At 41.0% G+C, this 25,998-nt stretch overlaps 1 protein-coding gene across 1 annotated transcript in view; it reads left to right on the top strand.

The window, feature by feature from the left end:
• LOC126260259 (tubulin alpha-4 chain-like) overlaps positions 1-25,998 on the top strand; it is a 235,578-nt gene that overhangs the window by 168,270 nt on the left and 41,310 nt on the right. The window contains exon 4 of the mRNA XM_049957589.1: positions 7,741-8,028. Coding sequence (XP_049813546.1) covers positions 7,741-8,028 — 288 coding nt within the window. The remainder of the gene's footprint in view (positions 1-7,740; positions 8,029-25,998) is intronic.

The raw sequence follows: 25,998 nt of genomic DNA on the forward strand, positions 1-25,998 counted from the left end.
ATTAGAATCAGTTATCAAAGAGGAATGGTGTGTGTTATACTTATAACACAGAAAACACCATTTACTTTCACTATGTAATATTTTAATTGGCACAAGATAAATCAAAACACAAAGAAATAGTTTTCGACAATCTCGGTAACAGTCATGACGAATGTCTCACACCAACTAGTCAACAACCAAAGTAAGTAAAACGAAGTACAAAAAAGCAAAGATATTAATATTTTCTGGCAGTTCTGCCACAGAGCCCCCCACCCGAGGAGTGCGGAGCACATAGGAGGAGTGATGAGGAGTAAGTGATAAAGGAAAGGTAACCATTTAAGGCATGACGTAATCTTGAAGTCTGAGAGGTGGCCGTACGGTGTGGCCAGCATGGGTGATAGCAATAGGGGTAGGAGGATTCGGGGAAGACGAAGAAGAAGGGGGGGTTACTCTTATAAATAAAGCATTATTGGAGTCTACATAGGCTGAAATGTCATTTTGTGAAGTACCAGGAGTCACATTGAAGCACTTAATAGCTTAATGTCTTTCTGGTCAGATGGCACGGAATTGTTTTGAATTTCAAATAAAAAAATAAAAGCGTGCACAAGTTGTATTTTTATAGAGTCCACGTCATAGTCACTCAAGTTCACTTGAAACACTAGTTCATTACTGCTGGCACTCGGAGGCGTGAAGTATAGAAGAGGTGGGCCTTGACTTGCAGAGAGTGTTTGATTAGCTTGTGGAGAAGGGAGAGGACAGGCATCTGAAGTTTCCTGCAAAACAAATTCATTATCATGTATGTTGGTGTCGTTAATGATCCATGCTGGTTTCAAGCGCTCAATGGACATGACAGATGGTTTGTTCTTAAAGAGGATCGTATAAGTATTTTCAGAGCGTGACAGGACACAGTATGGGCCAGTGTAGGGTGGAGCAAGGAGTGGATGCACGGTGTCTTCTCTAAGCATCACATAGTTACAAGAAATGAGGTGTGGGTGAATGAAAACCGGAGGGGTAGCATGCGATCGAGGTTGCGGAAAACGTAACTTGGTGATATGCTGTCGATCCTGTCGTACCAACTCGGGAAGTTGATCCTCGGGAAGTAGAGGAGGATCATCAAGAAAATCCACCGGAAGTGTGATGTTTTCTCTGTATACCCTCTCAGCAACTAACGCTTTAAGGTCTTCTTTAAAAACCATCCTCAAACCTAAAAGGACCCAGGGGAGTGCCTCAGTCCAAGAGGAAGAATGACACATGAGAGCGACCTTCAGGGTACGGTGCCATCGTTCTATTAGGCCGTTAGATTGCGGGTGATAGGCTGTAGTTCTGAATTTGTTGATACCACACAGTTGACAGAGGTGATTAAACAGATTAGATTCAAACTGTCTCCCCTGGTCTGTGGTAAGTGAAGTAGGGCAACCAAAACGAGACAGCCAATGGTGGACAAAAGCGTTAGCTACAGTGTTAGCTGTAATGTCTGTGATGGGGATAGCCTCGGCCCAATGTGTGGTATGATCTATCATGGTCAGTAAGTAATGGAAGTTGTTAGATATCGGTAAGAGACCGACAATGTCCAAATGGATGTGACGGAATCTACCTGAGGGCACAGTAAATTTGCCTAATGGGGGCTTAGTATGTTTGTGTATTTTGGCTCTCTGGCAAGGTATGCATGCTCACACCCACCGATTACAATCTCTTTTTACATTAGGCCAAATGTATCTCTCTGTAATGAGGCGCGTAGTCGCGCGAATGCTCGGGTGAGCGAGATTGTGGATTGTGTCAAAAACGTCTTTCCTAAGAGCTTTAGGGACTATAGGACAAGGATGACCTGTTTTAATGTCACAATACAAAGAGCAATCATCATTAGGGAAGGGAAGTAGAGCAATTTGTAAGGAAGTATCAGAGTCAGAGAGAAGGTGCTGTATCTCTGGGTCGGATAGCTGGAGCTCGTGTTAGCGGTGAGGATCAATAGCTGCCTTCAGGGAGGACAGGTGTGACAGGTAGTCTGCTGCAACATTGTCATTACCCCTGATATATTGAAAGTCTGAAATATATTATAATACCAAATCCATATGGTGAAACCTTCTGGGTAGTACATCTAATGCTGGTTTGTGGAGAGCCTCGACAAGGGGCTTGTGATCTGTGTTAACTGTCACAAGTTGGGCTTCAATATCTGTACGAAAGTACTTTAAGGCCTCATAAATGGCATAAAGTTCACGATCAAATGTGGACCACTTTCTTTGTGTTTCGGTAAGCTTTTTTGAAAAGAAACACAGGGGTGTAGTACCTGTTGGTAGGGTCTATTGCAAAACTGCACCAATGGCATTATCACTAGCGTCTGTGGTTATTGTCAGGGAGGCATCAGGGTGAGGGTGAGACAGGGTAATAGCGTTCATCAAGGCGTACTTAAGCAAGCTGAAGGCTCACTGCATGATCTGATCCCATTCTATGTGTCTGTCACCTGTGGTATTCTTTCCCTTTAAGGCCTCAGTGAGAGGGGCTCGAAGAGATGCCGCATGTGGAACATGGAGTCTAAAAAAAATTACCATTCTGAGGTATCTATGTAACTCTTTATAGGTTTGAGGGAGGAGGGGAAGGTCAAGTATTTGTTCTACTCTATCTGAGGTGGGACGAATGCCCTCATTATTGACCAAATGTCCCAGGAAAATAACCTCTGGCTTCTCCAGTTGGGATTTGTCATGATTAATCTCAACTTTGTGTCGTGCCAATCTATCAAAAACCTGTTGGAGGTGTTGGTTGTGTTCCTAAGCAGTTGTGGAGAAAATAATAATGTCGTCTAGGTAGGCATAGCAAAAATTAAGGCCACGTAGAATGGTGTCAATGAATCTTTGCCAGGTCTGGGCGGCATTCTTCAATCCATAAGGCATAAACAAATATTCATATAGTCCAAATGGGGTGATGATAGTGGTTTTGGGGATATCTTCTGGGTCCATCGGAATCTGATGGTATGCCTTTTTGCAGTCTAACACAGAGAAAAAATTGGCACCGAACATGGGTTGTGAAAAATCGTGGAGGTGTGGGACAGGGTAGTTATCAAGTATTGTTCTGGCGTTCAAATGCCTATAGTCTCCACAGAGTCGAAAGGAATTGTCCTTTTTGGGAATGACATGTATTGGGGAAGACCACGCACTGTCCAAGGGGTGGACTATACCCAAGCATAAGAGCTCATTAATACATTCTTTGGCAGCGGTAAGTTTTTTTTGCATTGAGGCATCAGGGGCGAGAACAAACAGGTGGTCCCTCAGTTGTGTTAAGCATGTGACAGACGCCCATAGTAATGGCCTTGATTTTGTGAATAGGTGTGGCTGAAATATGTGGAAGGGCGCAGGAAGGAGCGACGTTATCATCGGTGCGCGGTAAGTATGAAAGGAAACTAACCTGAAATACGTTATCACTGAACGGTAGTTCAGTGAAAGCTGCAGTGTTGTCCATGGAGCTGCGCTGTGCAACAGCCGGTGGGGTTCCATTGACTGTGGTGTTACTGCACGAAGGAATCGTTGCGCGTGCATGTGCGGCTTCGCCTGTAACAGCCGTCGCCTCTGTGTTTTGATGAAAGGCAGACGGTGAAGCGCAGGGTGGTGGGTTGCTAGGTGGGTTGCCGTCTTCGCTGTCCAGGTCGTGGCATGCGCTGCTGTGGCTGCGTATAAACAGCGGTGCGGTATGCAGGTCCCATGTAGTTTCGTGCATGTTATCACTTTTAATCTTGATCTCCTCTCTAAACCCGCGCAATTCATCAGTCAGTACATCACAACTTTGAAGTAGCTATGCATTGTCTTCGGACAGTTGGTCGATTCAAGGTGTTGTGTAACTAAGTTCACTACAGCAGCTTTGACCTCCTTAGATAGAATAGAAACTGTCTCTTTGTCTTGTTGACAGGACGTATTCGAGCTGCATTCTGTCAGCGTGGATGGGGAAAATCTCGCCGAAAATTTTTGTTTAAAATCCACTTAGCAGAGTGCAGGTGTAATTAAGTCCAAAGAAAAGTTGTGAGCAGTTAAGAAGTCCAATCCTAATACTGGCTCATCGATTTCTACTACCGAAAATGTCCTTTCATAATTATGTGTATCATCAAAGTAAATGCGAATTTGCATTACACCATAAACCTTTAATGAGGAATTGTTGGCTGCTCTGATTTGGTGAGGCGAATGCGTGATTGTAGAAGTGACCATTGAATGTGGAATGACTCTCACATCAGCACCAGTGTCCACTAAAAACCATTTCTGAGAAGCTATATCCTGGATATACAAACGTCCGAGAGAATAATTCGGAAGTACTAGCCTGTGATCTGTTAGGTGACGTGACGTCACAGTTTGGACCGGTGCACCTATAGCGGCCCGCTGTGCATGTTTGGGCACATTGCTCAGGGTGAGCAGCAGTTCCTGGCTGTATTACCATAAATGGAGTGATACCAGCAGAGAGGATAAACTTGCTGATCCTGTGTTGTTACCAGGTGAAGGACGTCACTTGAAGCTGTGGTATGGGTTGGTGAAGGACGGTGTGGAATCTGGTGCTCAGCCAGTGTACTCTGTCTGTTGTTTTGGAAAGATCAGCCTCTGCCACGCAGGGGAGGCATAATATCGAGGGGGGGCACACGTAGATAACTTTCTTCTGTTGGTTATCTTATATACGGCGTCGGCCAGCAATAATTTTGCTTGTAGAGGTTCCTGATTGTGTGATAGTAGCTGCAGTTGGATAACTTGCGGCAGCTTTGCAACCCAGAAAGAAAGTAAAGCTTCATCTGGCATAGTTTTGCTATCGAAGACTGCTCTGATACATCGCCACAGTTGTGAAGGAGTCGAGTCTTTGAGATGTACATCTTGCAGCATGTATAAAACAGACTCTTGCATAGTCTTAGCTAGGCGTCCGCAGATCTGTTGTTTAGCCAGTGCGTAACGATTTGCGGGGGCCGCCGACAGCACTAAGTCCTGTACCCACTCAGCGTGTTCCTCTAGGGCATTAATAAGAGCAATAAATTTAGCACTGTCTGAATCAATGTTTAGGGCAGTGAATATAGTCTCTGCCAAAATAAACCACGTATGCGGATTGTCCATCGTGAACCTTGGTAATTTAGGAATTTTCCCACTCTTGTGTTGTGGATGTAACAGATTTGATAGCACAGCGGATGGGAGTGGCCAAGTGTTTATGAAGCTGTCACTTGCGGCGGTTGGTTTAAACACGGCTGGTGCGGGAGGCGCGGCAGGCGCAGCCGGGGCTGCGGAAACAATCGGAGCGGGACGACTGTCCAACCAGTAATTGTTGTCACTGAAATTTGTACCCATCTGTTTTTGTAGTGAGTCTTGTAGTGGGTGGGGAGAGACTGTGTCAAAAACAGATGTATCAGCTATATATGGGGAGCTCCAAGTAATCTGTGGGCTCGAAAAGTCTGTGAAGTTCATAGTGTTGGGGCACTGTTGCACACTACATGTCACAGGAGGTTGTACATACGACGCACTGTGAGTCACAAATTTAGGCACAGCACTCATGATGGGTTTGTTATAGACAAACATAGAAAAAGATTTCATAGCTGGTAACATCACTGACGATGTTGAAAGAGCCCACAACGGCATTGTTGATGATGGAGAAAACTCCACAGCGTTGTACTTATCTTCCAATTTTATCCCATTTGTTGGTGGCGTTGTGCATAGGAAGCCATGGAAAGGCAGTGTAGAGGCACCATTAGTATCATGTTGTAGTCCGAAAGGAGCGGAAGGTGAGCGATGTGGTGATGTCAAAGTAAACGGCCACATTGTCGACTCGGATGTATGTTGCGTGTCGGAGGTCACCAGCATGTGTTATACTTATAACACCGAAAACACCATTTACTTTCACTATGTAATATTTTTATTGGCACAAGATAAATCAAAACACAAAGAAATAGTTTTCGACAATCACGGTAACAGTCATGACGAATGTCTCACACCAACTAGTCAACAACCAAAGTAAGTAAAACGAAGTACAAAAAAGCAAAGATATTAATATTTTCTGGAAGTTCTGCCACAGATGAAAAAAGTTAGTGCACCATCAAATCACCACTACTGTACAGTGATGCAGCTGATAGTTTAATAAATCTATTTTAATTATGTCCATAAAATTGAAACTACAGATATGAATCATCATATTTAATAAGTATCTTTAGTACTTTCCTCTCTGTCCTCTGAATTTGGCTTATATGATGCATCACCTAGCACCTTTTTGTCCAGTCTCCAATATATTAACCATTTCCTAGTGTCTATTATTGTAAATAGCTAACAAACAATGAAATTAAGCTTCTGGTTTGGCTGACAGGCTACAACTAATGGCTGACTCTTGGCCTAATTGAATCAAAAGGTACTATTATACAGAAAGAACGAAAATGCATGTTAATGATCCAGAGGTAAGCTGTTGGTAGTAAGCCCAAATGCGAAACTGGAAAATCAATAGTGAGAAAAGTGTATGTTCTTTAAAAATGTCTCTGATCAGTATTTTTATATTTCTCCACCTGTTTCTCCTGACACTTTCTTCATGACATTAAGAAAAGAATCAGTGGTCCCAATTACAAACATAAAGCACATAAGTATTATCATGATACGTTAACTGAGAAAATGTGTTGTTTTTGTACATTACATGCCATATTCCTCATTATAGCAAGATAGCATGAACACAATCATGAAATAAAGGAGGTAACCTGCTAGCATATTTTACTCCTTTATCGCCGCACTATCAAATACACTTTGTTGATTTTCAGTAGGCAGGAATTATGGCTGGGTTGTAACTGTTTTCTTTTTCAAATAATGTTTAATTACATGAATCTCTGTTGCTCGTCCTGGGATATCTGCATTATGAAAAGGATAGATTGCTACTCATTATACAGAAGAGCTGAGTCACAAACAAGCACAACAAAAGGACTGCTATCCATCTGAGCTTTCAGCCAAAATGCCTTCTTCTAAAGTAGAAAATCACACACATTCAGATGTGCACAGCTCACACATACCTGACTACTGTTCTGCCTGCTGAGGCTGGGCTGCACACAGCAGCTACACCTGATGGAAAAAACAATCTGTGTGTGATGGGGGGTAATGGAAAAGGAGAGAAGTAGAGATGGGGAAAAAGACTAGCGGGTGTATTAGTGAAATAGAAGGCTGTGTAGTGCTGGTATAGGAGGAGTGAAGGGGATAGGTGAATGAAGGAAAGGGACTAGTGAATTTTGAGGCCAGCGGGGGTTATAGGAACATAGGATGCATTGCAGAGTTCCCACCTGTGCAATTCTGTAAAGGTGGTATTGGTAGGAAGGATCTAGATAGCACAGGCAGTGAAGCAGTCTTTGAAGTGAAGCACATTGTGTTGGGCTGATGTTCGGCAACTGGGTGGTCCAGCTGTGTTGGCCGCCGATTGTTGGTGGCCTTTCATGCGGACAGACAGCTTGTTGGACATCAAGCCCAGATAGAAAGCAAATTTTTTAATCTTTCAGTTGCCTATCTGTTTACCCTCTTTGTTATTGTTCAGTTTATTTTCAGGTAAAATATAATCCACCATCAGTTTTCATAGATCTTTTAATGGAGTTATAATTGACCTTTTGCTCTTGTTTTCTTTTGTACATTAAGATGTACGTCCATTCATACATAAAGAGCTGTTATATTGTTGGAACTGTTGTGTCTTTTAATATGTTAGATTAATTTTTACTGCATATTAATTAACCTTAATCAGTTTTAAAATGTTTTTTGACTCACATGTTATTTCAAAGTTTGTATAACAAACTGATTTCAGACCAACCTGGTGCCATATCCACGTATCCACTTTCCACTAACAGCATATGCACCTGTACTGTGTACTCGTAAGTCATTCCATGGTGGAATGACAGTTCCTGAGATAACTGCAGAGTGTTTTGAGCCTGACAACCAGATGGTTAAATGCAATCCTCACAATGGAAAATACATGGCATGCTGCTTGCTCTATAGAGGGGATGTTGTACCCAAGGATGTGAATGCTTCTATTGAAATGCTCAAATCAAGGACTGGTATTCAGTTTGTTAAATGGAGCCCAACTGGATTCAAGGTATGTACAATTTCAATCATTCGGCTGTCCCTTTACCTAATTATAGAGAAACACGTCATGTTTGTTTTGGTGTGGCAGTGGAACAGAATGTATTGTAGAGAGCAGTGATTTTAGCTGAACCACCTGCACTACATTAATGAGAAATGAAAAAATCCTCAACCATAAGGTCAGCTGTTTGCCACTGAGATTGGCGGCTGTTATGATAAAAGAAGTGTTGGTGAACAACCACCCAGACAGAACCCAAGTAGCATTACATTTGTTCATATACACATGACTTGGTATGATTTGTTCTTTGTTTTCCTAACTTTCTGTGGGAACTTTATTGAATCCTGTATTCAGCCTTTTAATGTCTTCATTGACTTAGTGGATGCCACCATGAAGTATTAACAAACAATCAACAAACCATTGCTATCAATAAATGTGGAAAATAATAGCAGTAGAAGAAAAGCAGCTTGCCAGAATATGTTTTTGATTGTGAAAAGATAGTGCAGCAGCTTTTCAAAATATATCGGCCTACCTACAACATTCGGGAGGACGATGGTTCAATCCTGCGTCCGGCCATCCTTATTTAGGTTTTCCGTGATTTCCCTAAATTGCTCCAGGCAAATGCTGGGATGGTTCCTTTGAAAGGACATGGCTGACTTCCTTCCCCATTGTTCCTTAATCTGATGAGACCGATGATCTCACTGTCTGGTCTCCTCCCCCAAACAACCCAACCACCACCCCCTACCTACAACAAGAAACTGTGAGATATTTCATGGCACTTAAAAATCAGTGAAGCATCTAAAGAACAGAACTTGTTTAATATCTTGAGGAAGACACTACTTTAATATGGTTGCTCAATGTCCTGATCTATAGTAAAGGAGTTTATGTCACACAGAGTCATCATGGAGACTTCTAGAGATTACCTCTAAGAGAAATGGGCGCATAAAGGGGTCAATGATATCCAACACATAATAAAAATAGAATACAAATAATGGAAGAATTAAAGGTAGTTACTCATTTGTAGCTGAGTTATAGAGTAGGTGGTACATGTATAAACAAGATGGAATACATTGCTGGGCATTCGGATAATGTCCTTCCCCAGAGTTATTTAACATAAAACATACATAAATTTTTAATTACCTCCTCAAACAAATAAATTAATAAAGTTGTTTTGTCCAAAGGTATATGTCTGGAGTCTTGATACCCAAAGAAATACTCTCATCATAGTACATCATGTTGGTAGAGGAGCCAAAATGAAATTGTGTGGACTATTGACAAAGTGGTGTATCTGTGTTAATGTGTTGCTTGCTTTTGAAGGGGAATAAAGATGGAACAATCAATGAAAAGTTGGTAGAAGTGTACAACAACAATACACCATTGTAAGGAACAATGGTTGGGTCGTGCAGGTGCTTCCCATGTGGCCACATAAGCCTGAATGATATACAACAAAGTGGCAGACAATCTCTTTGTGAAGAGCTGAAAGTTTCAAAGGAAATGGAGGCCCTGGTGCATTGCAGACCACTGTATCACAATCAGGGCAATAGTGGAGAAATTCAAAATCAGTCATGGATCACATTTCAACATCTTGCAGACGTTATGAATAAAGTCAAAACTGCCAATCACTTGGTTCTGTGATTGAGCATACCCTAAAGTTCACTGAGGCAAGATAGTATCAGAAATTTTGCTGCTGAGTCAGGCAAATCCAGATAATGTTTTTAGTCACCTAATCACCATGGATAGTGGGTAGCATCACTGTCTCTAGATCATGAGGTCCTGGGTTCAATTCTTGGCCAGGTTAGTAATATTCTTTGCTTGATGGACAGGTGCTTGTGTTGTCTCAATAATTCCATTTCATCTTCATTGATACACAAATCATCAAAATGGCATCAAATAAAAGGGCTTGGACCAGGCAGCCAAACAACATCAGACAGGCTACAAAATGCCATATGATCATTTCATTTTTAGCATGGATGGGTCCAGCTGTATCATTATGACCCTAAGACAAAATACAAAGCAGTCAGTTGAAACACTTGGATTTACCACCACTAAAAGTGGTAAAGATCAGCAATCATGGAGAAAGGGACCACTGTGGTGTACTAACAGATTATGCTCATAACAAGCAAACCATTGCAGGAGCATACTGCCAAAATATCCTGACAAGATAACTGGAGGATGTCAAGATGAAGTTTCTCAAGAAGCTGTTCAGTGGGTGTTTCTGCTCCATGACAATGCCCAGAAGAATATAGAAGAATTACAGAAACCATGTTTGTGATTTTGTAGTGAGTTGTTTGAATGTGGGAGCGCTCTTATAGCATTTGCCCCTCGGCATTCAGAAAAGAAGTTGGTGGTCAAATACATGGCACTACATTGCAGGAGCACAACATCAGAGAAAACAAGTCAGCAATCAGGAAATTCAGAAAAGAAGACAACTGTTACTACAGGGAACAAGTAAAGACTAGGCATCTCAGAAAATATCACTTCCTTAAAATTAACCCACAACAAGAAAAACACCTCACAGGAAGAGGCAGTTTGAGACATTGTTCTTTTCCAGATTGTGTGCCATGTGGTACCAACAAATTCCACAAAATGGCTTATCATCCCTAGAGTAATGGGCTAATCAAGCAGTGCCACCAGACCCTCAAAGCTGCACTGATGCCCTACTGGCTCCTGATCAGAAGCACCCCTCTGATGTCCTCACCATATGCACCTCTTTTGAAGGTGACCTCAACTCCTTATTGGTTGAGCTTCTATATCGCGAGCCACTGGTCCTCCCCACTGAGTTTGTCATTAACTGCATCTGGCCACACTCCCCACCCTTCTTGAAGAGTCCACTCTCACCTCGCTCAAATACACATTCCTCCTCCCCACCCTCACTCCATGCCTCATGTGTTCATTCATAAAAACTTGCCTCATTGCGAGTTCATCATGTTCTGAGATGTTTCTGTCCATGTGACTTTACATTCCCCATGTTCGGGTCTTTATGAAGTACTTGGCTGAACAGACTACATTATAGGCATCTGTCTGCACTGCAAACATCAGATTGTCTCCATCAACAGGATGAAATCTCCTTGGACACTAAATGATGATTTTGCTCCCACTCATGCTCTGGACAAGCCCCCTTCCAGTGGTGATTCCTCCCCCTTGTGTCACAGTCTACAGACGTCTGCTTATGAGTCTCCCAGTGAAAGTGCTGCATGTAATATGTTTACCTCTCTTATCTTCAGATGACAGGATCCTCACATAGTCCCCCCCCCCCCCCCCCCGGGGTGCCCTCTTCCTTAATTCTCTGAGAAAAATGTCTTCACCTCAACTGCCTGACATCAAGTCATTGCCCCCTATGCCCGCCAGTATCATCACATTCTCCATCGACATTACACCATATCACATCAATGATTTATCTCTTCAACTGTGCGATAGCATGCTCCTCATGCTGCATGCTGCTCCACACTGCTTGGATGACCCATCCACTAACTGCATCTCTCTCCTTTGATCCTACCACATTCTCCCTGAACAACATGTCTGCATCCATTAACACCACCAGCTGCCTTACCATTTTTATTCCTCTCCTCCAGCAACATTCCCTGGTTTGCAGCCAATCAGTTCCTGTTTCCCACACAGGCCAACCCTTCTGCCCTCCTCATTGGCTCCAGGACTACACGGTTTGTATTGTCTTTGTAGAACCTCTACCTACCTTCAGAAATGGTCCAGTCATTTCCCCCTCAAGACTGTCATGTCACTACTGGTCACTGCACCATTGTGGTTCCTGACTGACTGTCATTGCCACCATCAGATGCTCCTTCACCTCTGGACCTCCCCTGTGCTCTCTCCACTGCCAGTGGGTGGAGGAGTGCTCTGCAGCAGTTTTTGGGTTTTTGACACACTCTCTTTGGGGAATTCCCTTTCAACTTCGTTTAGTTAACTTCCTGTATATGCCTGGTGTGTGCACACACTCGTTGTTTGTGTATTATCAATTCAACATATAAAACATCTTTTGAACTTACTGTCAATTCATATTGTCCCCGATGAGTATAAGCTGTGAATTCCAAAACTCTAATGTTTGTATTAAACAATTCTTGATGTTGGCAATGTATAAGAAGCTGATCATTATCTGAGTAAAGTAAATTTAACACTATAAGAGAAGAAGCACTACCTTTTTTTCTAAAAAAAAATTATATTTCTCCTTGAGTAAATATATAAAATAACTTAAAAGTAATTCTAGTAATTGGCAGTACAAATAGATTCCCACTAATTATAAACTGCAGTTAGTTTACTGACATAGGCAGAAGTGACTACACCTGGCTGTTGATGTATAACTTGACTCATACCATACCCCAGACAACCTTCCTTCACATGCAGATTTTCAGAACACCATGTTTCAGTGAATGAATAAAACCATTGGATGTTTGTTTTGATTTTGCACTATACAACTTTATATATGCTCATTGGTGGTGCCTCATTGTGAGTATGTTCAGATACCAGCAGTATGAAGCCTCAAACAGCAGACACTCTGTAAGATGAATCACAATCAAGTATAAGAGTATTCCAAAAAAAGTCCAAGTCTGTGCCACATGTTTAAATGGTATACATTAACAAAAGACAAGCATATTGTAGAAACATAATCTATACAAACTGTCACTGTTGTCTGGTCTTGAATATATTAATCAGCTACTTCAACAAGGTTATGACTTTCTAAAATCATGCTTGAAATGCAGTCAATTCTGTCTGACATTTTACCCACTGCATCTAGAATAGCTTTTCATTGCCCCCAATCTCAGCAGTATCCTTGTCAGAACCTGTACTACTTCTGCACCCATCTCCCTAGTCCATGCCTCCTACTCCTGTGACCACCCCAACTTAAGACTTGCCCTAAGCACCATCCTACCACCACCTATGCCAGCCCTGTAACTGGCAAAGCATATACTATCAAAGGGAGAGCAACATGTGAAATGACACGTTTCATGTACCAACTGCTATGTGAACACTGTTTGGTCTGTTACGTTGGCTTGACCATGACCAAGTTACCAGATAGGATGAATGGGCATAGGCAGAGGGTGTATACTGGCAACACACAATATCCTGTTGCAGAGCAAGCTCATGAAAGTCATGACCTCAATGCCTGTTTCACCGCAGGTGCCACCTGAATTCTTTCCTCAGACACCAATTCCTCAGAGCTCTGCAGATGGGAACTTGTGTAATGACGTGCTTGGTTCTCACCACCCACCTGGCCTTACTTTACTTTTATTTCTTTGGTCTCAACATACATTCTCTGTAACTATTTCTTTCTTCACTCCCTTTTAGTTTTCTTTTATTTTCTGACCTGTGTATTTTTCCCCATCCCTCACCTCTACCACATACAATGCACTTAGTTTTCCACTTTTACTAGCTGTTGCAAAATGTTTTGTCAATAATCTCTGTTTTGATTATTACCCTATCTTCCACCTTTAAGCTCTCAGTTTTTCTAATCTCATCTGGTGCCATCTCCAAAAATTGGTGTTCCTTTCTCATCCCATCCAGGAAGTCTCCCCTGACCTGGTGTTCTGGGTGACTTTTTCAAATCCTCCCCATTTCTTGAATCTTACCAGTCCTTTTCCTTCACCCCTTTTCCTTCCCCTTCAGTCCTTCTTCCAGAAGAAGGAGCCACTATCTCTGAAAGCTCACAGATTTCAGTACCTTTGTAAGTTGGTTCTCCTGCTACCACTGGTGAGTAGATTTTCTATCTATCAAATTACATTAAACTATCCCTATGTTATTTATGCTAAATATAATCATATAAATTTTAAAAAAGATACAACTTTGAAAACAGTTTTTGTATTATCAGTTATACTAGTAGCTGATGTTTATTTCCTATTTTTAGCTTATTATTTACTTGATAATACTGGTATTTTCAAAAGAAAATAGTTCCCTGTCAGTAAGTTTAAATTACCAGATAATGTTTACAGAAACTGACTTCTCAAAAAGCTTTACAGTAAATATTGCTGCTTGCTATATAGCTAACAGGAGTTTTCAATCCTTAACTCTAGATACTCAGATAAACTAATGGCCATTAAAATTGCTACATCAAGAAGAAATGCAGATGATATATTATACTAGAACTGACATGTGATTACATTTTCATGCAGTTTGGGTGCATAGATCCTGAGAAATCAGTACCCAGAACAACCACCTCTGTTCATAATAACAGCCTTGATACAACTGGGCACTGAGTCAAACAGAGCTCGGATTGCATGTACAGGTACAGCTGCCCAAGCAGCTTCAACATGATACCACAGTTCATCAAGAGTAATGACTGGCATATTGTGACAAGCCAGTTGCTCGGCCACCATTGACCAGACATTTTCAATTGGTGAGAGATCTGGAGAATTTGCTGGCCAGGGCAGCAGACGAACATTTTCTGTATCCAGAAAGGCCCATACAGGACCTGCAACATGCAGTCATGCATGATCCTGCTGAAATGTAGGGTTTTGCAGGGATCAAATGAAGGGTAGAGCCACGGGTCGTAACACATCTGAAATGTAACGTCCACTGTTCAAAGTGCCGTCAATGCGAACAAGAGGTGACCAAGATGTGTAACCAATGGCATCCTATACCATCACGCCGGGTGATACACTAGTATGGCGATGACGAATACACGCTTCCAATGTGCGTTCACCACAATGTCACCAAACACTGATGCGACCATCATGATGCTGTAAACAGAACCTGGATTCATCCGAAAAAATGACATTTTGCCATTCATACAACCAGGTTCATCGTTGAGTACCCCATTACAGGCGCTCCTGTCTATGATGCAGCATGAAGGGTAACCGCAGCCATGGTTTCCGAGCTGACAGTCCATGCTGCTGTAAACATCATCGAACTGCTCATGCAGATAGTTGTTGTCTTGCAAACATCCCCACCTGTTGACTCAGGGATCGAGACATGGCTGCATGATCCATTACCTCCATGTGGATAAAATGCCTGTCATCTCAACTGCTAGTGATATGAGGCCACTGGGATCCGGCATGGTGTTCCGTATTACCCTCCTGAACCCACCGATTCTATATTCTGCTAACAGTCATTGGATCTCAACCAACGCAAGCAGCAATGTCACGATACAATAAACCACAATCACAATAGGCTACAACCCAACCTTTATCAAAGTCGGAAACATGATGGTACGCATTTCTCCTCCTTACACGAGGCATCACAACAACATTTCACCAGGCGATGCCGGTCAACTGCTGTTTGTGTATGAGAAATCAGTTGGAAACTTTCCTCATGTCAGCATGTTGTAGGTGTCGCCACTGGCACCGACCTCGTGTGAATGCTCTGAAAAGCTAATCATTTGCATATCACAGTATCTTGTTCCTGTCAGTTAAATTTCGCATCTGTAGCACTTCATCTTCGTGGTGTAGCAATTTTAATGGCCAGTAGTGTAATTTGTAGGAAGAGTAGCTTAAGGGTATGTTTTTAGTTTTCTTTTGAACTGATTGGGAAACACAGTATCTTGCTTTATGCTAGGTGGGAACTTGTTGAATATCTTTCCACTATGGTACATGACTCCTATCTGAACCCTAGACATGAAAATTTATTTTTGCGCATTATACTGGGTTTGTGTAGATCACAGTTCAGTCAAAAGAGATTTTTGTTACCAGGTACAAAAAATACTAAGGAGTAAGTAGGCTGGGAAGTGAAAGAGAGTTCCATATCCTTAAATAGACTTCTGCCATATGAGTGGCTGTTTCACACAATTTTCCTACTACTCACATCTGCAGAATAAATACTTTATTTATTTTACACAAGTACCTTGGGAGTATAGGAGACCACTCATCAAAAAACAGAAGCATTAAATCAGGGGAGAGAGGTGGAAGACAAGAAGAGAGTTTTGGGTTGGCAGCTAATAGCTTGGAGGGTGGCAGGTAGTTTTCTTGCTAGGACTCTGGGAGGGTTGGGTGGAAGGTGCACAGGCTAGGCATAAGATGTACAGGTGTCAGATCCACTGGTGCACAATGAAGGTGAATGAATGGAAACATGAACTGGGAGGAGATGACAGGATGGAGGAAGAGGAAACTGTTGGATGGAGGGGGTGGAGGCAGTTGGTTAATGGAGATTGAAGTCAGGAGGGTTAACAGAGCAAAGAATGTGTTGCAAAGATATCTCCCATCTACGTACTTAGGAAAGCTGGTGATGAAGGGCATTATCCAGATGTGAAGCAGCCATTGAGATCAAGCTTGTTGATCTCAGCTGCATGTTGTGCCACTTGGTGATCAACATTGTTTTGGTCACAGTTTGATGATGCCGATTCTTTCTGATGAACCCTGTTTGATTATCATACTAACATAAAAAGCTGTGCAGTGATTACACCAGAGTTGGTGTATGAAGTGGCTGCTTTCACAGGTGACCCTTTATCTGATGGGACAGGACAAGCCTGTGACAGGACTGAAGTAGGAATTGCTTGGTGGATTGATTGGGCAGTTCTTGTACCCGGGTCTTCCACAGGGATATGGTTCCTGTGGCAAGGGGTTGGGAGTGTGGGTGGTGCGAGGATTAACATGGTGTTATGTAGGTTGTGTGAGCAACAGAACACCAGTTTAGGATGGTTGTAAAGGAATTTCAGTAGAAGTTTTTCTCATTTCAGGGCATGATGATAGATAATCGAATCCCTGGCGAAGGATATGGTTCAGTTGTTCCAGTCCAGGGTGATACTGGGTGATGAGAGGTGCATTCCTTCATAGCTGATTTGTGGGAGTGGTGGGAGAATTAGGGGTGAGTGAGGATATTGTATGGGAAATCTCTTTGTGGACATGAAAGGGAAGCAGTGGTTGTGAAGGGGGTGAGACATGGTTGTAGCCTATCCCCAATGTTATTCAGTCTGTATATTGAGCAAGCAGTAAAGGAAACAAAAGAAAAATTCGGAGCAGGTATTAAAATACATGGAGAAGAAATAAAAACTGTGAGGTTTGCCGATGACTTTGTAATTCTGTCAGAGACAGCAAAGGACTTGGAAGAGCAGTTGAACAGAATGGACAGTGTCTTGAAAGGAGGGTATAAGATGAACATCAACAAAAGCAAAACGAGGATAATGGAATGTAGTCAAATGAAGTCGGGTGATGCTGAGGGAATTAGATTAGGAAATGACACACTTAAAGTAGTAAAGGAGTTTTGCTATTTGGGGAGCAAAATAACTGATGATGGTCGAAGTAGAGAGGATATAAAATGTAAACTGGCAATGGCAAGGAAAGCATTTCTTAAGAAGAGAAATTTATTAACATCGAGTATAGATTTAAGTGTCAGGAAGTGGAATATGCGAGTGGATTGGGATTCTTTGGTAGGGAGAATGCAGCATACTGTCTTTGATGGAGAATCATTGTCAGATGTATAAGTAAATTCAGTTGTGCCCCATGGAAGTGCACTAGGACCCTTGCTGTTCATTTTATCTATTAATGACTTTGCAGATAATATTAAGAGTAACCTCAGACTTTTTGCAGATGATCTATAATGAAGTATTGTCTGAAAGAAGTTGCATAAATATTCAATCAGAACTTGATAAAACTTCTAAGTAGTACAAAGATTGGCAAATTGTTTTAAATGTTCATAAATGTAAAATTGTGCATTTTATAAGATGAAAAAATGTCGTATCTCTGATAAAAAAAAACTACTCACCAAGTGGCAGCAGGAGAACACATATATAAAAAAACATTTTAGGTATGCAAGCCTTCAGAGCCAGTGGCCCTTCTTCTGGCAGAAGGATTGAAGGGTAAAGAAGAGGGGTACAGGAAAAGCAGTGGAAAGGTTTAGAAAAAGGGGCAGGGTTTGTAAATGTCACCCAGTACCCCAGGTCAGGAAAGACTTACCAGACGGATTGAGAAGGGAAGACTGATTGTTGGGGACTGCACCAGATTATTTTCATTGTTACAGTATCCTAAGACATTTTCAATTACTCACAGTTGTAATCAGACAACCCATACAAATACCTAGGTGTAGCTCTCTGTAGAGAAATGAAATGAAATAGAACACTAGTGAAATACAAACAGTTTACATCAGAGATTGCTTATAAATCATTCACATGACCCATTCTAGAATATTACACATGTGTGTGGGACCCATATCACATAGGATTAACAGGAGATATTGAACATATAGAGAGAATGGCAGCATGAATGATCAGGTTTGTTTGACACATGGGAGAGTGTCACAGAGATGCTGAAGAAACTGGAGTGGTAGACTCTTGAAGATACATGTAAACTATCCTGAGAAAGCCTGCTAACAAAGTTTCAAGAACCAGCTTTAAATGATAAGTCTAGGAATATACTACAACCCCCTATGTATCGCTCCCTTAGGGAACGTGAAGACAAGATTAGATTAATTAAAGGACGGATGAGGCATTTAAACAATCATTCTTCCTGTGCTCCACATGTGAATGGAAGTGGGAGAAACCATAATAACTGGTGCAATGGGATGCAAAATCTGCCATGTACTTCACAGTGGTTTCCATAGTATAGATGTAGACGTATCTAAAATTAGGTTACATTAAAAACAGAATTTTTTTGATAGCAGTAGCAGTAGGTACTACTTGTTAGGAATCAGATGTTATGTATATGGTCATGAAATAAGAAGCAAAATGAGTTCACTAAAATGGTTAAAATAAAATTAATGTGGTGAAACTGGTGAAGGTGAAAGTTATATTGCAAAAATTTGAATAAAGTTAGTGGAAGTGCTGAAAGTGCTCTGGAAAAAAACATGCTGTAGTGGAAAGTGCAGCATGTACTTCTGAAAGCTCTGCAATAAATTATGTAATGGGTTCATTCAATGGCACCACTCCTTTACCTCACTGTTGGACCTCAGGTCAGTGGAATTCTTCTAGTGCTGAGAATCCATTTATGAAGATAACTTAGGATGTAAGATATGTTCAGAAACAAATTTTATTCCCAACAAGCCTCGGGGGCTTCAATTTTGCTCTAATGGGTGTAGGGGAAAATAAATTGCTATGGAAGTGATAAAAAAGCTCAACAACAAAGTTTGAGGAAAAAATTCATGAACATAAATTAAGTAAATTGAACATAAATTAAGTCAGTCATACATAACCGCATCAGAAATAGTAGAACCAAGCAAAAATCAATACTTAGAACAAGGAGTTGTACTAATATAATAAGAAGAGGTTGAAATTACTAATCATAATTTAAGAACAGCTTACAAAATTGCAAAATTTCAGTGTCCTTATATGACATGCCAGTTGATATAGATCTCCAATGTCTTAATGGGCTCAGTATGGGAGGAACCCTTCAAACAAATTTCTCTTGCACTAATATCATATCTCATATCACTGAAAGTATGTGTGAAACAATTGTGAAACAGCAAATAAAAGGTAGACACCAGTATGAGCTTAAAATTTTCTATGGAGGACACTGATTTCTCTTTAATTTTATTCATTTATTTGGTCCTGTTGATTACATATTATACAGCCAGTGAACAAGTAATATAGGACAATTCAATTGATGCAATTACAGTAGTACATGAACATTTATACATCACATTGCACAGACATTGGTTTATTTAACAAGAACAATTACTTGCATGCAGTATTAAAGCCTGCATTACGCTAAAATCATTTTAAGTGATTGTTTAAAATAGTAGGATAAGTGACAGTGCACATTTTTATGCCACTGACATATGTTGTTGTTGTTGTGGTCTTCAGTCCTGAGACTGGTTTGATGCAGCTCTCCATGCTACTCTATCCTGTGCAAGCTTCTTCATCTCCCAGTTCCTACTGCAACCTACATCCTTCTGAATCTGTTTAGTGTATTCATCTCTTGGTCTCCCTCTACCATTTTTACCCTCCACGCTGCCCTCCAATACTAAATTGGTGATCCCTCGATGTCTCAGAACATGTCCTACCAACTGATCCCTTCTTCTAGTCAAGTTGTGCCACAAGCTCCTCTTCTCCCCAATCCTATTCAATACCTCCTCACTAGTTATGTGATCTACCCATCTAATCTTCAGTATTCTTCTGTAGCACCACATTTCAAAAGCTTCTATTCTCTTCTTGTCCAAACTAGTTATCGTCCATGTTTCACTTCCATACATGGCTACACTCCATACAAATACTTTCAGAAACGACTTCCTGACACTTAAATCTATACTCGATGTTAACAAATTTCTCTTCTTAAGAAATGCTTTCCTTGCCATTGCCAGTCTACATTTTATATCCTCTCTACTTCGACCATCATCAGTTATTTTACTCCCCAAATAGCAAAACTCCTTTACTACTTTAAGTGTCTCATTTCCTAATCTAATTCCCTCAGCATCACCTGACTTCATTTGACTACATTCCATTATCCTCGTTTTGCTTTTGTTGATGTTCATCTTATACCCTCCTTTCAAGACACTGACCATTCTGTTCAACTGCTCATCCAAGTCTTTTGCTGTCTCAGACAGAATTACAATGTCATCCACAAACCTCAAAGTTTTTATTTCTTCTCCATGGATTTTAGTACCTACTCCGAACTTTTCTTTTGTTTCCTTTATTGCTTGCTCAATATACAGATTGAATAACATTGGGGTAGGCTACAACCCTGTCTCACTCCCTTCCCAACCACTGCTTCCCTTTCATACCCCTCGACTCTTATAACTGCCATCTGGTTTCTGTACAAATTGTAAATAGCCTTCGCTCTCTGTATTTTATCCCTGCCACCTTCAGAATTTGAAAGAGAGTATTCCAATCAACATTGTCAAAAGCTTTCTCTAAGTCTACAAATGCTAGGAACATAGGTTTGCCTTTCCTTAATCTTTCTTCTAAGTCGTAGGGTCAGTATTGCCTCATGTGTTCCAACATTTCTATGGAATCCAAACTGATCTTCCCCGAGGTTGGCTTCTATCAGTTTTTCCATTCGTCTGTATAGAATTCGTATTAGTATTTTGCAGCTGTGACTTATTAAACTGATAGTTCGGTAATTTTCACATCTGTCAACACCTGCTTTCTTTGGGATTGGGATTATTATATTCTTCTTGAAGTCTGAGGGTATTTCGCCTGTCCCATACATCTTGCTCACCAGATGGTAGAGTTTTGTCAGGACTGGCTCTCCCGAGGTTGTCATTAGTTCTAATGGAATGTTGTCTACTCCAGGGGCCTTGTTTCAACTCAGGTCTTTCATTGCTCTGTCAAACTCTTCACGCAGTATCATATCTCCCATTTCATCTCCATCTACACCCTCTTCCATTTCCATATTATTGTCCTCAAGCACATCGCCCTTGTTTCCATCAAAGCTCTTGATATTCATGCAAGTGGTTCTCCTTTCTCCAAAGGTCTCTTTAATTTTCCTGTAGGCAGTATCTATCTTACCCCTAGTGAGATAAGCCTCTACATCCTTACATTTGTCCTCTAGCCATCCCTGCTTAGCCATTTGGCACTTCTTGTCGATCTCATTTTTGAGACATTTGTATTCCTTTTTGCCTGCTTCATTTACTGCATTTTTATATTTTCTCCTTTCATCAATTAAATTCAATATTTCTTCTGTTACCCAAGGGATTCTACTAGCCCTTGTCTTTTTACCTATTTGATCCTCTGCTGCATTCACTATTTCATCCCTCAAAGTTACCCATTCTTCTTCTACTGTATTTCTTTCCCCCATTCCTGTCAATTGTTCCCTTATGCTCTCCCTGAAACTCTGTACAATCTCTGGTTCTTTCAGTTTATCCAGGTCCTATCTCCTTAAATTCCCACCTTTTTGCAGTTTCTTCAGTTTTAATCTACAGTTCATAACCAATAGATTGTGGTCAGAGTCCACTAGCCCTCGTCTTTTTACCTACTTGATCCTCTGCTGCCTTCACTACTTCATCCCTCAAAGCTACCCATCCTCCTTCTACTGTATTTCTTTCCCCCATTCCTGTCAATTGTTCCCTTATACTCTCCCTGAAACTCTGTACAACCTCTGGTTTAGTCAGTTTATCCAGGTTCCATCTCCTTAAATTCCCTCCTTTTTGCAGTTTCTTCGGTTTTAATCTACAGTTCATAACCAATAGATTGTGGTCAGAGTCCACATCTGCCCCTGGAGATGTCTTACAATTTAAAACCTGGTTCCTAAATCTCTGTCTTACCATTATATAATCTATCTGAAACCTGTCAGTATCTCCCGGCTTCTTCCATGTATGCAACCTTCTTTTATGGTTCTTGAACCAAGTGTTAGTTATGATTAACTTGTGCTCTATGCAAAATTCTACCAAGCGGCTTCCTCTTTCATTTCTTAGCCCCAATCCATATTCACCTACTACGTTTCCTTCTGTCCCTTTTCCTACTACCGAATTCCAGTCACCCATGCCTATTAAATTTTCATCTCCCTTCACTATCTGAACAATTTCTTTTATTTCATCATACATTTCTTCAATTTCTTCGTCATCTGCAGAGCTAGTTGGCATATAAACTTGTACTACTGTAGTAGGCGTGGGCTTCGTATCTATCTTGGCCACAATAATGTGTTCACTATGCTGTTTGTAGTAGCTTACCTGCACTCCTATTTTTTAATTCATTATTAAACCTACTCCTGCATTACCCCTATTTGACTTTGTATTTATAACCCTGTATTCGCCTGACCTAAAGTCTTGTTCCTCCTGCCACCGAACTTCACTAATTCCCACTATATCTAAATTTAACCTATCCATTTCCCTTTTTAAATTTTCTAACCTACCTGCCCGATTAAGGGATTTGACATTCCACGCTCCGATACGTAGAATGCCAGTTTCCTTTCTCCTGATAATGACGTCCTCCTGAGTAGTCCCCGCCCGGAGATCCGAATGGGGAACTATTTTACCTCCAGAATATTTTACCCAAGAGGACGCCATCATCATTAACCATACAGTAGAGCTGCATGCCCTCGGGAAAAATTACAGCTGTAGTTTCCCGTTGCTTTCAACCGTTCGCAGTACCAGCACAGCAAGGCCGTTTTGGTTAGTGTTACAAGGCCAGATCAGTCAATCATCCAGACTGTTGCCCCTGCAACTACTGAAAAGGCTGCTGCCCCTCTTCAGGAACCACACGTTTGTCTGGCCTCTCAACAGATACCCTTCTGTTGTGGTTGCACCTACAGTGCGGCTATCTGTATCGCTGAGGCACGCAAGCCTCCCCATCAACGGCAAGGTCCATGATTCATGGGGGAGGCACTGACATATATAAGCAAGTAAATTTTCTTCATGGTCATGGTTTGAATTGAATACAAATTTTCATCATATAGAGATGTTGAGTCATAGACATGCACAACAAGAAGACTGCTAAAATGTGTCAGCAAGAAGGCCTTCTTCTAAAGCAGACAACAAACCAACAAACACACACACAAATATACATGGTAGCACAACTCTCACACACATGACCACTGTCTCTTGCTGCTAAGACACTGAGTATGAATTGTCCTTGCATTTAGAGCTCTCTCTCTCTCTCTCTCTCTCTCTGTTGTGTGTGTGTGTGTGTGTGTGTGTGTGTGTGTGTGTGTGTGTGTGTGTGTGTGTGTGTTGTCTACTGCAGAAGAAGGCCTTTTTGCTGAAAGTCTTTTTGCTGTGCCTGTCTGTGACTCAATATCTCCTGTAAGCGACGAGTAACAATCTGTCCTTTTCATAATAGTGTAATTATTCCATTCTGGATTTTCCATGGTTTGAATATTTAAAAGAATGTCTTACAAGTTTTCCATGTGATGGTGGTGTAGCGATGATAGGCAGAAATAGGGGCACAGGGAAAACTTAAAAAAATATTTCTCTTTGTCATAATCTGGCATTTCTCCAACCACAGACAGAGCTAGCTGGTAGGATTCCATCAGAAATTAATTTCATATATTTGTGGAAAAAAGCTGTATGTTCTATACAGTCACTCTCCTAAGAATCAAAGAGAGCTAACACCTATGCAAAAGCTATGGGACAACAAATGTTGCATATTGGTAAAATTTTCACTATTTGGTCGCTTTCATTAACTAAAAGAACTCTGCAACTTATATGGAAAAATTCTGAAAGTTTACTATCCCAATTTGACATGACTAAGAATGATGTTACAAAAAATCAGAAAGAAAGAGCCAAATATTCTGCTTTACAAAAATACTGGGTAACAATTATTGAACTATATGAAAAAGAACATAAATTAGTTACAAACTACACACACTTTATTCAGCATGTGAATGTCGCTACAGATATTCTGATTTAGGTTATGACATTTTTGGTATGCCTGCCATCATTGGGGATGATGTGCTGCAGACAAATAGCAAAATTCTGCATCACCCACCGAAGTCTCGGAACATCGGTGCTGTTGATGACCTCCTGAATGGTTGTTTCCAGCTCATAAATGGTTTTGGGGTTGTTGCTGTACACCTTGTCTGTAATATAGCCTCCATAATGGAGTTGAATGTGTTCAGATTTGGAGACTATGGCAGCCAATCGAGGCCCATGCCAGTGGCCTCTGGGTACCCCAGAGCCAGGTTGTGGTTCCCAGTGTGCTTCTCCAGGACATCAAACACTCTTCTGCTTCAATAGGTCTTGCATGAACCACATCTTGTTGAAATCAGGGTCACTTTGGATAATGAGGATGAAATCATCTTCCAAAGCCTTCACTTACCATTCAGTAGTCACCATGCCATCAAGGAATATTGCACTGATTATTCTGTGACTAGACATAGCACACCACACAGTCTCCAGTTGGGAGTGAAGAGACTTCGCAATCATGAAATGTGAATTCTCAGTCCCCCAAGTGTGCCAATTTTGCTTATTGATGAACCCATCCAAATGAAAGTGGGCTTTGTTGCTAAACCAAACTATTCTAATTTTCATCATTCCCTGTGGCCAACTGTGCACTTTAAACATCCTAACATAAACTGTTGAAAAGATATGACAATTTTATTTCATATAGTTCAATAATTGTCACCCTGTGTTTTGGAACTGCAGAGTTTGTGAAAAATTTAGGGATAATATTAGAAGCATTGATAGAATTAATTGATCTTTCATATGATCTTCAAAAAGGGGAAATGACGCTGCCAACTGCAGATAACTGATAAAAAGTGCTGTTAGAGTATTTCAGTCATTACAGCAAAAGCCTAGCCTTTATGTCAAAGTAGCTAACAGTGTGACCAAATTAAGTAAATTCAAACCTGTTTCTTCATTAATATCCAATAACATAAAAATCATTCATGCAGGTAGTTTTACAGGAGTCGTTTGCCAATTTAGAATCAAGATTGTTAACTACTTAGTCTTATTACAGTGAAATGAATCAAGATTTACAAAATAGTAGTAGCTACAATTATCTCCTCTGTCTCCTAACAATGTTAAGCACATATGAATGGCCCAAGAAGCTGGATAGAATGTATGAAGGAGAAATTGTAGTCCATCTCTCCTAACGATTTAGAATCTCAGATAACAAGAAAATTATAAGAGCTTTCAGGGAGCACAAGGAATATAAAAATACTGAACAGAAGCCTCATGATCTGCTACCACTGCTTTGTGCTTCCAACACTACTGCTATATCAATAGCTGAGTGAAAATGCTCATTTAGCTCCATAAAGATTATTGAAACCCCCTTAAGAAATGCCCATTTAGTGAATCATGTGTGTGATTTGACATTCATCATTTTAACTGGATCTCCTCTTTCTGAACTTGACCACTTGCATATGTGAAATCCTGGCTGGAAACTGGAACACAATCAGCAGAGGAAGTCTCCAGTTATAAAAGAAAAATTACTGCAGAGCAACATCCCGTTGAGCCTGTCTAGCAAATTTTGAAGGGTTGGGTGAGTACCAGAAGCTATAATTTTCCATTTAAAGCTCTACCTCAATCACCTCCTTTTCTACACCAAACAGATGGAAGTTATCCTTGTAGCACATCCATTGCTCCCATAACATTAATGTCCTTGATCTCCTTTAACCCACTGTCACCACACCCTCTACCCAACAGTTTTCTCTTCCTCTGTCTTATCACCCCCTCTCAATGTCATCTCCATCGTGTGCTCCCCCCCCCCCCCCCCTTATATTCCATCCAGTAAATCAG

The sequence above is a fragment of the Schistocerca nitens genome, chromosome 5 (genome assembly GCF_023898315.1).
Source record: "Schistocerca nitens isolate TAMUIC-IGC-003100 chromosome 5, iqSchNite1.1, whole genome shotgun sequence".
NCBI classification, from domain to species: domain Eukaryota; kingdom Metazoa; phylum Arthropoda; class Insecta; order Orthoptera; family Acrididae; genus Schistocerca; species Schistocerca nitens.